This window comes from Malurus melanocephalus, unplaced genomic scaffold (assembly GCF_030028575.1).
Source record: "Malurus melanocephalus ecotype Western Australia unplaced genomic scaffold, MMel_1.1 scaffold_24, whole genome shotgun sequence".
Classification (NCBI taxonomy): Eukaryota; Metazoa; Chordata; class Aves; order Passeriformes; family Maluridae; genus Malurus; species Malurus melanocephalus.
Window position 1 is genome coordinate 3,114,862 of NW_026623256.1, and position 13,099 is coordinate 3,127,960.

The 13,099-nt window shown below is 39.2% G+C and overlaps 1 protein-coding gene across 1 annotated transcript in view; it reads left to right on the top strand.

Annotated features, from left to right (window-relative positions):
- The window catches only part of PRKAR2A (protein kinase cAMP-dependent type II regulatory subunit alpha), a 59,172-nt gene that overhangs the window by 35,110 nt on the left and 10,963 nt on the right, over positions 1 to 13,099 (top strand). The window contains exons 3-6 of the mRNA XM_057390350.1: positions 4,153 to 4,205; positions 5,633 to 5,716; positions 6,847 to 6,953; positions 10,833 to 10,986. Of these exons, the coding sequence (XP_057246333.1) occupies positions 4,153 to 4,205; positions 5,633 to 5,716; positions 6,847 to 6,953; positions 10,833 to 10,986 (398 nt within the window). The remainder of the gene's footprint in view (positions 1 to 4,152; positions 4,206 to 5,632; positions 5,717 to 6,846; positions 6,954 to 10,832; positions 10,987 to 13,099) is intronic.

Below are 13,099 nucleotides of genomic sequence, written 5' to 3' on the forward strand. Positions count from 1 at the left end.
GTGATGTTTGTACTGGCAAACTTGTCTTGCTACTTCTCATTCTCTCTCCACCCGTTGCTTCCCCCTCACCCATCCACTGCTGATGTCACCGCTGGAGCTACAAAGATCTCGGTTGYTTTCAGATGCTGTCACCTGCATAACAAAGCAGTGGTGGAGCTGTATCATTTCTGAGCCTTCAGAAGTGTTAACAGATGTTCTTGAAAGCCAAAGAAGGTGCAGCATGAGAGAAAGCTAAACTTGCTGTAGAAGCTGCAGAAGCTAAGAGAAACTAAATGTAGATGGTAGGATAAAAGCCTGACTTTCTTTTTATCTCAAAGCTTCATAAAATTGAAAACTGTTTTTTATGTTCCAAAGCTATTTGAACTATGTATGGGTGGATTTGGAAGGAAGCATGATGTGAGCTGATAGAGCTGTAGATGTGTCACCCTGGTGTGTAACTTCCACTGATGGATTCGTGCTCAGCACTTGCTCAAGGGCAGAGTTGTGCTGCAAATCTCACCTAGGCAAGGTGTGATTTCAGAAGTCACTTCAAATTTTATGAAGATACTGGTGAGCTTTAGGTTGCACATTAAGAAAGCTTCTTCCCCAGGAGGGTGGTGGAGCAGGTTAGCAGAGAGATGTGCAATCTTCGCCCTGGGAGGTTTCCAGGTCAGCCACAATCTAGCATTCCAAATAGCTCCCCTTGGAGGGGTGGRTTGGGCTGGATGACCTTCAGCGAGAGATCCCTTCCAGCTGCCAGTTCAATGAATCTGAAGAACAGCAATTGTCTTTAGGAAAACCTTGTGAGAATAAGCTTGTGTCCGAGTGTCTTGTTTTGTGGAGACACTCTAGTTAATACGTGAATTCAGTCACGTATCAAATAATGGGTCAAGGACGTTTTCACTCYGTCAAGATGAAAGGTCAAATGTTTTTTCATTGGCACTGGCTAACGCACAAATGAATAACCTTCAGGTGTCCTGAAATTCCACAGCTTTCTGACAGGGTGTGGCAGAGTTTAGGGTAGTTATGGGGTTTTTTTTTACAGCCAGAAGAATAGCAAAGCAGCACAGATAACATGAAACATTCTGAAGGTAAGAGTGACACACAGGTACTGGTAGATCATATGTTCAACAGTACAGACTTCCACGAGTGATTTATCAATTGGAAATAGTGGAAAGAAAAATTGGACATATTGCAACATAAACATAGGATGGATTTGATGTAATGTTTTATTTTTTTTTGCATTAGTCATGTTTTAAAGTCTATGGAAAATGCTGTTGGTTGTTATGAGTAGGCTGATAAGCTTTCTGTTGGATTTCCAGCATATCACAATATTAATTTAGGCTTGAGATCAGMAATAATAATTTTGTCTCTCCTCCTTTTTAACCATCCCACAACAGAAATGTTACATTAAGTGTTAGAGCTCTGCTGCAAGTAAATAGAGTCCTGTCAATCAGCTGTCCAAAGTTCTAGTCAAAATGTCTGCTCTACTCCTCTCCATAGAAAAAGAAATCCCAGCAGGAGGCTGAAGAATGAAAAGTACAATGGGCAGGCATTTTATGTGAGAGAATGGGAAGAAGTGGTATTTTCGCCACATTTTTGTTGTATTTCTGTGGTGCCCATTCATGGGYATTACAGAAGTGATTTCCATATGTAAGGGAAAGGCACTAAGTCCTAACCTGTATCCTTGGTGGGCTTTGGGAGCTGTTTTCAGCCTTACCGGGTAAGATGAAGTAGGGTAAACCTACATGTACGAGCCTTAACCAGAGCCATTTCATACTGAAGTTACAGACTATGACTGATGCATGTTTTAGGATAAGGTTTTTCTCTGATGCTCTAGTTTTAGTCGTTCCAAAACTTGTTTTCCTAAGGAAAKCTTGAAGAGAATTTCCTGAATTACAAAGCATTTTTAGCAATAGTTTCCTTGCAGCTGAAGTGGGAACAAAATCAAATTTGCAGCTTAATATTAAAATCTGGATGGTAGAATGATATATTGAAGTACAGTGATCTCTGAATTCCTAGATACATGTCTTGCATGTGCTGTACACCAGGTACTTTCAGAAGCATGCAGACCTGCATTTATAGTGTGTAGTATTGTGCTTAATAGMGAATCGGGCTCCAGTTACTCAGAAGAGACACTGGTTGTAAAAAATGAGGAGAGTTTATTATCTCCAGTTTCACCATTCTGTTTAAACCAAGGAACCTTTCTTCTTAGTAAGTGTTCCTTATTAGAAAATTCAAAGCTTTCACAATAGACTTTGATCTTTACTGTAAAATGCAAGGAGGAGGAAAGCTTTCACACCAAAATGTGAATAATGTTCTCTTTGTTAGTGCCTTTGTRTTGCATACTAAGTGGATCAGCCTATCAGTCCAAGTTCTGCACCTTTGTAGGCATCCACCTTCCTATAATCCTGTCATCTTTGGACTCTGGCGTGGACTATAATTTTTTTCAGCTGGAGAAGAGTGCGGTTTATTCTTTGTAAAGTATCTGTCCTAAGTGTGGGTGGCTCTGTTAAACTAGAAGCATGTGTGTGGTAGGTGCACTGTCAATACACTGTTTCTGTATTGTTAAACGGGTTTATTGTATGAGCAGTAATTACTCTGTAAATGCCTGAWGCCTAATGATTATATGACTGGTTTTTTTGTGGTTTGATAAGTGGAATGCTTGTTGTATAATCAAGTCTCCTCAGTCTCTTCAGAAGAAAAAGGGGAATTAAAATCTGATTTCCTAGGAAAGACTTGTACCTTTTAGGTAGGGAAAAAAGGAAAACCAAATAAAAAAACAAGACACACAAAACAAAGCATATATTTCCTAGTAAATTATGCTAGAGTTTTGCATTTTTATAGTCCTGTTGAGTGCACGATGACAGGGTCAATAGGCCTGTGTGCATTTTTGAATTATTTACAAGTTCTTGAATTCWGAACTTTCTGGATTTTTTTTTAATCTGTTTATTTTTATTTATACTTTCTCAGTCCATTCAGCGATTAGATGTCGTTRCAGTGAGCTTCTGGGCATTCTGCCAAGTCTTCAGTATTGTCAGGATGCTGGATAAAGTACAAAGGAAAATCCTTGTCTATGTTTCCATGTAAAATTTTATAAGTAATGTATAACCTCAGAATTTAGACCACCTTTATTAAAGTAAGAGTACAGTTAGATGAAAACAGGACTGACTCTCACTTTGCCTGACTGTATGGGTGGTTAGAATGTGCAGATCACTTCAGCATGCAAGAACTGTAGAAATCCATGAAATAATAAGAAAATYGGAGCTAGAACTGTTGGCTTTTGGCAACCAAAGTGTCAGTGTTTAGTATTGTAAAACTGTGTAATAGTGTAAMTGTTAAGATAATTGAAGATAAGCCTTTTCTGAGGAATTAAAACTTAACAAAAACAGTTTGAAATTTCARCAGCTCTGCATTATTGCCTGTCTTKYAGTTGATCCTGYGRTTTGGCAGAGCCTTGTCCMAWKCACTGTAGTGTGTGGTTTTCCACAGTCGTTCTTACCYTTTTTAAAAAAAGTCACTTGTAAATTTTAGAGTTGGCTTTACATCACCAACTGACATTAATTYGGTTAAAATGTAGTAAGATACAGGACAGGACTAAATACCATTTTGTCATAGACTACACTATGGTGAAGCTGATAGTTCATTTCCCAGGTTAAATTYCTGTGCAAATATGATTTCTCTGTATCAAAAAACCTCCCAAAATATAGATACTCATTTGCAAATCAGAGTTGAGGTGGAGCAAATGCCTCATCCCTCCTTGTGCTCCTTTTTTTTCAGTGTTTTTTTTGCTCTGTGCATTGCACTGCAAAGAACAAAGCCGTGTAGCTGCAGTGTTTTTCCCCTGCATTTTAGAGAAGATGCTTGTAAATGAATCTGAGTAGAGATTGTTATGCTTTGATACCAGTTGAAAGGAAATCTGTGTCCATGCTTCAGAGTACTTTCTAGGCAAGATTTTTTACTATTATAAGTTACTTTTTATGTGAGAGTTTGAGAATAGCTATGCTGTGCCTGCTCAGAGAACAGACAGGATTTAAACCTCTGACACTATAATGACAAAAGTGATTTTGTTTCTCCAGTAAGAAAATAGAAGAAACGTATTTAAACTGATTTATTTGCTGTTCTCATGTAATTTCTTCTTTTTACTGATATCCTCTCTCTTTTTCTTCCAAGTTTGTGCTGAAGCTTTCAATCCAGATGAAGAGGAAGAAGATACAGAACAAAGGGTAAGAGTGAGGGRATCACTSCATGCATGGTTTTCTCTACAGAYTGACAGRCAGATGTACATTGCCTGTTCTTACYACTTGTGCTTTTCATGCCRASTGTGGTGTGGTGACACTGCAAWRTGACATTGTTTGGAAATTTAGAGCCACTTTGTCTCATGGATTTTTTTAGTCACTACACCTTTAATGTAATTTACTTCAAAGGACTCAAGAGCTGTGCTTAAGMCTAACATCTTTAAAATTTTGGCTATTTTCCTTTCTTAATTATCTTTAGGGCTTGTTGAGGCAGTTCCTAGATCATTGATGCTGTTGAGAAGAATTAGTTAAGCTTTACCACAGCTGTTTCTTCATGGGTGCTTAAAATTCCTCACATGCTTTTTACTGTCTTTCTTGTCAGAGCAGTTCTGCCTGGGTAGGAGAAATGCTTGGTTGAGATATTTTAAGTCTATGACCAYTTGTTTTCTCTCTTGTTCTCGAAAGTTGGGAATTACTAGGAATTGCAAATCCAGATACTGTAATTGTATTTCTTTAGAGATGGTTTTGTGTGAACAAATCTTGCAGCCTGGCTGGTAGGGATTAGTGTTTTCTCCCTGGACTTCTGGTGTTTCTTTCCAGATTCCGTTGCAAGGATACTTACAYTTCTGCAATGAAAGTCTAAGTCTAATTAATTTCTCTTAAAAAAGAAGAGCTACTTCATAACTATACTTCATAAATAATTTTTATTTGCTGTAAAAAGAAAAAAAAGACTGTGAGTGTATCTGGTTATCCAGATGTTTGTAAACTTGGACACATTTATTCCATCAAAATTCTTAATTTTCTTTACTGCTGATTGAATAGTTTTTTTCTTTTAAAACAAGGATCTGAGACCTGCTTAACTTTGGACAATAACRTTTTAGAAATGCCTACTGATATAACCAGTTTTTGGAATCCTTGTTATTCCAGAAATAAGAAAYGTTAWTGTGGTGAAYATCAGGTATTTTCYTAAAATATATTTTTATAGTTAGCTGCTAACAAGCGCATATCTAAAGATTTTATTCCTTTAACTAATGAGATATTTATAAATCAGAAGAAGTAACAAAACATTTCTAACAACAAAGCTTTTTTTTGAAAGTAGTTTTTTTAGAAAAAACACACTTCTTCAATAACTATTTCTTATTGGGTGGGCTAAGACTCATACATATTATATATGTTATAAATTGCCAAGGGTTATAAATAACCCAAGTTATTTTTCACATGTTAGTTGTCAGCATATTTTTCTTACATGTCTTTCAGTCTTGCACTGTATGTTTATATATAAATACTGTTTATGCAAACAATGAAAAAGGTCTGTATACTTTTGACACCTAAATTGTTCTGCTTTTTGCTGAAGGTTTACTCTCTAATCRTATTTCTTCATTGTCATGACTGTTCTGTTCTACTTTTTTTTAAAGGTAGTTCATCCAAAAACTGATGAACAGCGATGCAGACTGCAGGAAGCATGTAAAGATATCCTGCTCTTCAAAAACTTAGATCAGGTAATAGCATTTTAAGGAAATCATAAATGAAGTTAATTTTCTGTATGTATGGTTAATAAGAGCTAAAAGTTCATATACAGTTTTTAAAGACAAGAAAATAGAATTCTATTGAAAAGATAAGGAATATTTGCAATGTAGTGGTGCCTAGAGATGCTGCAGTGATAATTCCCAACTTCAGGAGCACAGTAAATATTTCAAGTGTATCAGCAGCGTGAAGACTGGCTTGCGTGTTCRTGCAGTGTATTTTTAGAAACTCAGCTGTGATCTACATCTTCAACTTTGAACATCTGGTCATTGAAAATGCAGCGAAAGTATATTGTTAATGGGCTTGGGAATAGCAAAGATGGTAAAGCGGGTCAGCATCAAGGCAAGGCATTTATATGGTGTCATCTTTCTTGGCTTTCACAGCACCCCTGGCTGTGCTGCCTGCAAGAAAAGGGAGTTCAGTTGTGCTCATCAGGAAAATCAGCCGGAGCCTGCCGTGCAGAGCAGCATTATCCCATTTTCTGTGTGGGCTCTGCATCTGTACCTGTTCTGTCTTATCTGGGGCTAGRCCTGCAGCTTCTTTAAGACACAGACTATGCAGGGAAATAAGTCTGTAGAGTCTTGTTCAGTCCAGTCCTGATCATGATTGAGGCTTTTTGATGGTAACAGTACAGATAATTTACTAATAGATCATGGTACAGTACAGATAATTTACKAATAGATCACAGTGCAGTTTCTAGATATGCATACAATGAAATCCATGTACTCTTGATATGAATTGATGTGTGTCCATTGCAGTGAAGCAGTGTCAGTTTATACCAAACTGTGTGTGTGCTTTGGCACAGAATGGTTTGTGAAAATGGAGCCATTTGGACACAAATCTGAGATAATGGCTGTTCTGTGTGAGAAGTCTGGTTGTCTGCATTATTGAACTTATATTAATAAGCTGGAAAGGAGTGAGATGCTAGTAGAAGTCAACATGAAATATCAGTATTACTCGTGTTTTTGTACAGTAAAACGTATGAAAGTGTGGTGCATGCTGCAGTTCACAGTTCAGAACAAGTGAAATAAATTCACCCTTGTCCAGCAGTAATGCTAAGGTGTAGTTTCTGATAGTTGGTTCCCCCATCCTGTTTATTTTCTAGGAGCAGCTGTCTCAGGTCCTTGATGCCATGTTTGAGAGGAAGGTGAAACCTCAGGAACATGTGATTGACCAAGGTGATGATGGAGATAACTTCTATGTCGTTGAACGGTAAGCAACGTGTGCGTGAAATGTAGAGGATATTTCTTTCAGCWTCTTAGAAATGGCAGGGAATGTTTACTACAGGACAGTTTCTAAAGGAAAATTATTTGTTCTGTTTAGTTTTTGTACCTATCAGCAAAAGCTCAGCTTAAAAGCAGACATATCATATGTTGTCGCTAGATCAGGTTATATTTTTTTTATGAAGGAAGGATGGCAAAAAGCAGCAAAAGTAAGTCTGTGGTAAGGGAAGGGATAGGAGATTATTTTTAGGAAGGAGAATATAGGAAATAAAAATCCATGGTAGTGGCTACTGTGGAACAACCTGGACTTTATCCAGTTAGTTGTGATGACTGGCTTCAGAGAGAGTTGGGGTTGCTGGGCCTCTGTTGGTTGTGATTTGTATTTCCAGAGTTTAAGGTGCTATTTTGCAATTTCTTGCATCAAACAAATTCACATCACAATTTTGGGGATCGTGTATATGTGCAAGAGGCATATAATAGATACATGTGTACATGGACATTGTGAGTATCTTCTACCCTCTTGAGAAAAAACCTTTTACTGTGAATAACCATACCTAAAGAGTAATTAAAAGCACAGATCTATTACCTCCTGCAAAACTGTAATATTAAACAGAATATTATTGAGTGATTTATAAATGTCTGTTGGAACCTGATCTTAGCAAACTGATTTTTTTATGCACTGCTGTCTTGCTTATCACTGAAATAATGGCACCATTAATATTGTATGAAATGCTTTCAAAGCAGGTTGTTGCCTTTTGAATTGTTACTTATGCTGTGTTAAAGGAATTTTCAAAAGAATTTCTAGGTTTTAAATTGTTCGTTTGAAATTATTCTTGTTCATTTTAAGGACATTCCTCTTTCTGATCAATGAAATTACAGAACATAAGGCTGCCTCAGGTATATTCCAACCATACACTTGTCTACCATACCAACCCATTAGCCTAAACTGGTGCCTCATTTCCACGCTCTGTTATCTTCCTCAGCTGCTCTCCCTCAATCTAATCGCGTGTCTTTGGCTAGGCAGGAAAAGTTCCTTCTCTTGCCACAATCCACCAGAGAGATCAGGCTGTCACAGATAAGAGGAAGGTACTGGAGATAAGAACTTGTGGTAGCCAGAGCCACCAGCTCTGCAAAGATGAGATCCATGCAGRGCAGTGGTTCTTAATCTTGAGGGAACTTACAATCACTTTGGAAGTTTCAAAATTGTTAGATACCATCAGCCTATCTTGATGTGTTTCTGTGCAACGCTCTTACCCTGTATGTTATTAAAAGCTCTCTGCTGCGAGTTTTATCCTAAAATGAAGAAGTGAAATGGAACCTTAACTTAGATATTCAGGTAGATGCTTTTACAGTTTCTGTTCGACAGATATAATGTTATTCCACAACATATTTTTTCTGTCAAGAGATAGTTGTGTTGGAAGTTTTCAAGCTTTTAGGTTTTTGTTTTGTTTTACTCCCAAGTTAAAAATATGTGGCAGAAAGGTTGTACAGTGAAGAAAATTAAACTTGGTGTTGTCTAGTGACACCATAGTAGCCTTTGCTGTGAACTTGGCTGCAGCTCGTTTGTTGGCTGTTTGGTTATTAGGAATAACTTCTGTAGTTAGGAATTTTCAGTCCTCTCTTCCTTTCCAGTCTTATTTCACCTCCCCACCCTCTTATTTGTTCATGCAAAAGAGTTGCAGAATACTGGTCCTTATGGAAAACCACAATATTTCCACTCATTTGCAAGTGCAAATTCAGAAGACTCTGGCTCTTTCATCAGTAGCCATGTCTTTTACTCCAASTAATTAATGCCTGAATATCCCTCAGGATTAGTTTCTTTCTGTCYAAATGAACAGTGACTTTGTATTTTGTCACAGGCGTTTTCTTCCCCCAAATTTTTCTACTTGCMGTACTTCCTCAGCAGACTGCTCACGTCTGACTGTCTGTTGCTGTGCACAGAGGGGCAGGAGGCAGGGCAGGTGCAGCCTGAGGATGCTGCAGGTGTTCAGTGCCCTCTGCATGGAGGGGGCAGCTCAGAGGGATGTGCTGCATGGCTCAACATGGGATGCTCATTGCTGCTGAGGAGGCACCTGGCTCATTGCTGCTGGCTCTGTGCTGATTGAGCAGTCATCACTCAGGAAGGGCAGCACTGGCCTCTGCTGCTTCTTGGAACAGACTGATCCACAGTCTTGCTGAGCTACCCTCTTCTGCTTTTCTGCTTTTTTTTTTTTGCCTGAGGGTTTTATATTTTTTCATGTCAGTACTTTTCACTTGAGTCCTTGGGCTCGTAACGATTACCATCTCAACAATTACACTTCGGTCTGTTTTTATTCTTCTTATCTTGCAGGGCTTTAGCTCATGGACTCTCATAGCTCAACAACAGTTTTCTCAATAAAGCTGAGCCAAGGTCATCCAGTGTTGCCTCACCAGTTTAGTCCTTGGGCCAAACACAGCTGAGTGCTTGGCTGAAGGTTACGTGGCTATAGATACTTGGAAATAAATGGCACTAGCAAATGATTTTCGGGCTGAAGGATGGAARAAAGGTGTTGTTGCTTTTGCTTGAGGTGTTCACCAAAAAAACCCTCTGAGGATTCTGAGGATTGTTGCCTCTGGTGCCTCTCAGAGGATCATAAAATAGATACCAGACATTACAAGAATTAGTGACACTTTCCATCAACATTAATCCTTTTCTAGTTTACTTTTAGTATGTTGCTGGTTTCTTACTCTCCTAGGTGTGAGTAAGCAGTAGAGTATAAGAGGTGTCTGGTAAGATTGTTACGCAGTCTCAYGTACCTTCCTTCCTCACCTAGTACTATTTGTGGACATTCCTTTTCTTTATTTCTTACGTGCCTAGTGATGTTCTGGGATATTAATACCATTTCTTCCGACAAAGATCTAAACTCATCAGGARAATGGTATGTGTATTCAGCTGGTTAAAGCCAGCAAGGTGTTCCCTACCTGCTTTTCTCCTGGGCATGATGCAGTTTGTGAAGTGTCCTAGGCCAGTGGGTAGTCCCTGAAAAATCTCTCTTGCCATAGCTAAGAATTAATCAAGTCTACTCAAACTGCATTTTAAAATTATTCTTAAAAGCCCCAAGCATGGCAGTCCTGAAGGTGTTAGAGACACTTGTTTCACTTCTGAAGGGCTACCTTTCTGTGTMGAGCCTTTTAAGCAGTTCCTGTGGTGCAGTTTGGTGCAGCTTTTTGTCTTGATTTCTGACTTGCTATACTTGTACCTRCATCTTCATCAGAGTAATCTTTTGATTTGTTGTAACTTCTGGAATATWGTTCTCTTAACATCATTATAATGTAGTAAGTGTGCCTCATGGAGAACAGGGTGAGGGAGGCCTTTACATGGAGATTTCTGGTGGCTGGACATTTCCTCTTGATCTGTTCAGAGATCTTGGCTAGATGTCAATGGATTTAGAGCATCTTGGGGCTATGATATGTAGACATACCATAGTAGCAGGTGAGCAGATGGATTGAGTGTATCCCAAAGGTCCTGCAGCAATGCTGTCCCTGAGAAAATGGGTAGAGATGGATGTGAGTCACTCTAAAAAGGCCTCACTGGGTAACACACATGCTATGAAATGTCACTGTTAAAGATGATGATAYTACTGACCATGGCCAGAAAAGCAATGGCAAAATATTGTGCAGAGGAAACCAATTAGATCCTGCCCATATCTATCAGGAGTGAAATGCTTTGAGAGACAATTATTGTGAAAATAGTGTAGTAGAGGCAGCCAAGAATCAGGCAGTTGGAAAGCTCAGGAAGTTCCATCTCATACAGCAATGAAAGGACTATTTGTATAACAGCAAAAAGCTGTTTTCAAGATTTGTGCTGGAATGTTGTCTAATAAAAAGTGTTTTTTCCGTTGTTTTCCAGAGGATTGTATGATATTGTTGTAGCAAAAGACAACCAGTCTCGCTGCGTGGGCCGCTACGATAATCATGGCAGTTTTGGGGAACTGGCATTGATGTACAACACTCCTAGAGCTGCCACCATTGTTGCCACAACAGAAGGAGCCCTTTGGGGACTGGTAAGGAAAGGAAGTTGCTTTCATATGCATAATATTTTAATTGGTAACTCACTATGTCCAGGGCTTCTCTTGGTATGGCTCCTCTGCTCTGAGCTATTTTATCGGGATCTATTATCTCATCTCCTGGCATGATAGATCCATTGTGCAAATCTTTTTGGCTGACTTTCTAGAACAATTTGTCTGTAAAAACTATCACTAGTTCTATCTGTCCCTTTATAGTTTTGCATTTACTGTAATTGTGGCTTTTGTTGGGGGGGGTGGAACCCTCCTGGTTTTGTTTTCATCCTGCAGAGGACAGCGGAGGCATTAATGCACTTTTTATTGGGAGGGGGAAACAATATCTAAATGTTCTTTATTTTCAACTCACCTTCCTACCATTTTGTCYGCTGGGAATGGGAAGGTGTTAAATATCTTCTTGAGGACGTTAGTAATTTGAAGAGGTTAGAAAACTGCCCAGAGCTTTGTTTTCCTTCACAATAAACTGTCATGATGTTTCTGGTCCCTTTCTATTACCTTGGAAGAGGTTCTCGGGTCAGCATGACCTATGAGATAACAAGCTAAGGGATGGTGTTGCTTTGTCTCTAGCCCAGCAGTGCTGAATRTGAAGCTGTAGCCATTAGTTTCCTTTTTTAGTTCTTTTTTCTGCACTATTTGGATGGGGTTATTTTCCCAGTGCTCTCTTACTCATCTGTGAGGGTTCGMATAATAAGTGGATTGTGCGATCAACAGAGCCTTTGAAGCCACAAGTGTTGTGTGCTGTCTGTGTGCCCCGGGCTCCTCGGCAACTATCGCTGGGGGCTGGCCGTGTGTTGTGACCTTGATTGTATGACTGATAAGCTGCTACACACGGCTGTTTATGCAATCTCAGCGCTCGCTGGGAGATYTGACTTCCCTTTTCTTTGTGAGCTGAAAGAAAAGAGTTTGGTAAATCAACCAGGGAGTAATGTCAGAATCTCATTTCTGGAAGAAGACAGAACAAAGCAGCTAGCTACAAACTGAGCTCATTCATAAAAGGAAGAAAATAAGCAGATGATTCTTTGTTGCAGTTTGCCTTTGTAAAAAAACTGCACGAATTGGGTTAATTTTGGATTTAGTTTTTCTGTGATTATGTTAAATTAATTAGCAAGGTAGAATAACAGCGATCTCTTCTTAGTCATCTGTCCTGTGAACATTGTATTCACTAAGGCTGCATTTTCCTCTCAGACTTCAGTTATTTCTTCCAGTTATTCTGTTTGTAGTCATGTTTTATTGTACTAATTTGTCCCTGACGTAATTTAAACGTATTTTTATTAGCCTGCAGAAGGCATTGCTAAAGCTCTTTGGTTATCTGCCGTTTGGGAAATGTGGATTACTCCTGCTGCATTGCAGGCTTAGGCCAACAGAAATCTGGAAGGCTCAGGCACAAAGCAGTTATCACAGTGGGTCCCTTCTGGAGCAGGGAAATATCCTCAGCCTTTGCTGCTGAATGTRTCAGGGGGAAACCTCACAATCACACATGCTGCCTTCACGGCTTTTTTTTTTTTTTCTCAAATACTGCTGCTTCTCATTCCTCACTAATACTCTCAGGCAGGTGACTGCTGATTTTTTTATGCTTTTGCAATTCCCCCACTGTTTCTGCGCTTTTCTGCTTCTCTAAACATGAAAATTTGAAGAGACTTTAACGACTGAGGAATTCCTTTCAAAGCAGAAAAATCCCTTATGCTTTACAATGCTTTGGATAACAGTAGTACCACCCTGCCTTTCATCTTCCTCATCTTTCAACTTTAATGTTGCACTAGTATCACCTCTAWTAGTCCTTTTTTCAGGTTACAAGTATTTGCAGCCTCCATGCCTTAAAAAATGTCCACTTATTTGAAAATACATTTGCACCTCAAAATGTTGCTTCTTAGGTACCTGATGGCTTTGGGAACCAGAGGAATGGTTTTCTGGACTTCGGATGTTTCTGCTTATTGTGGCTTTTTCTTCTTTTGTACGATTTCCCTAACCAGATACCCGCTCCTTTCTTGTGACTTTTTGATTTTTTTACGCTTGCGGGGCCCCACCTGCGCAAGGCAAACTGTGCAGCTCTGGCTGTGTTTGGGTTTCCGTGGATCCGAACGGGGCGGACGCTCAG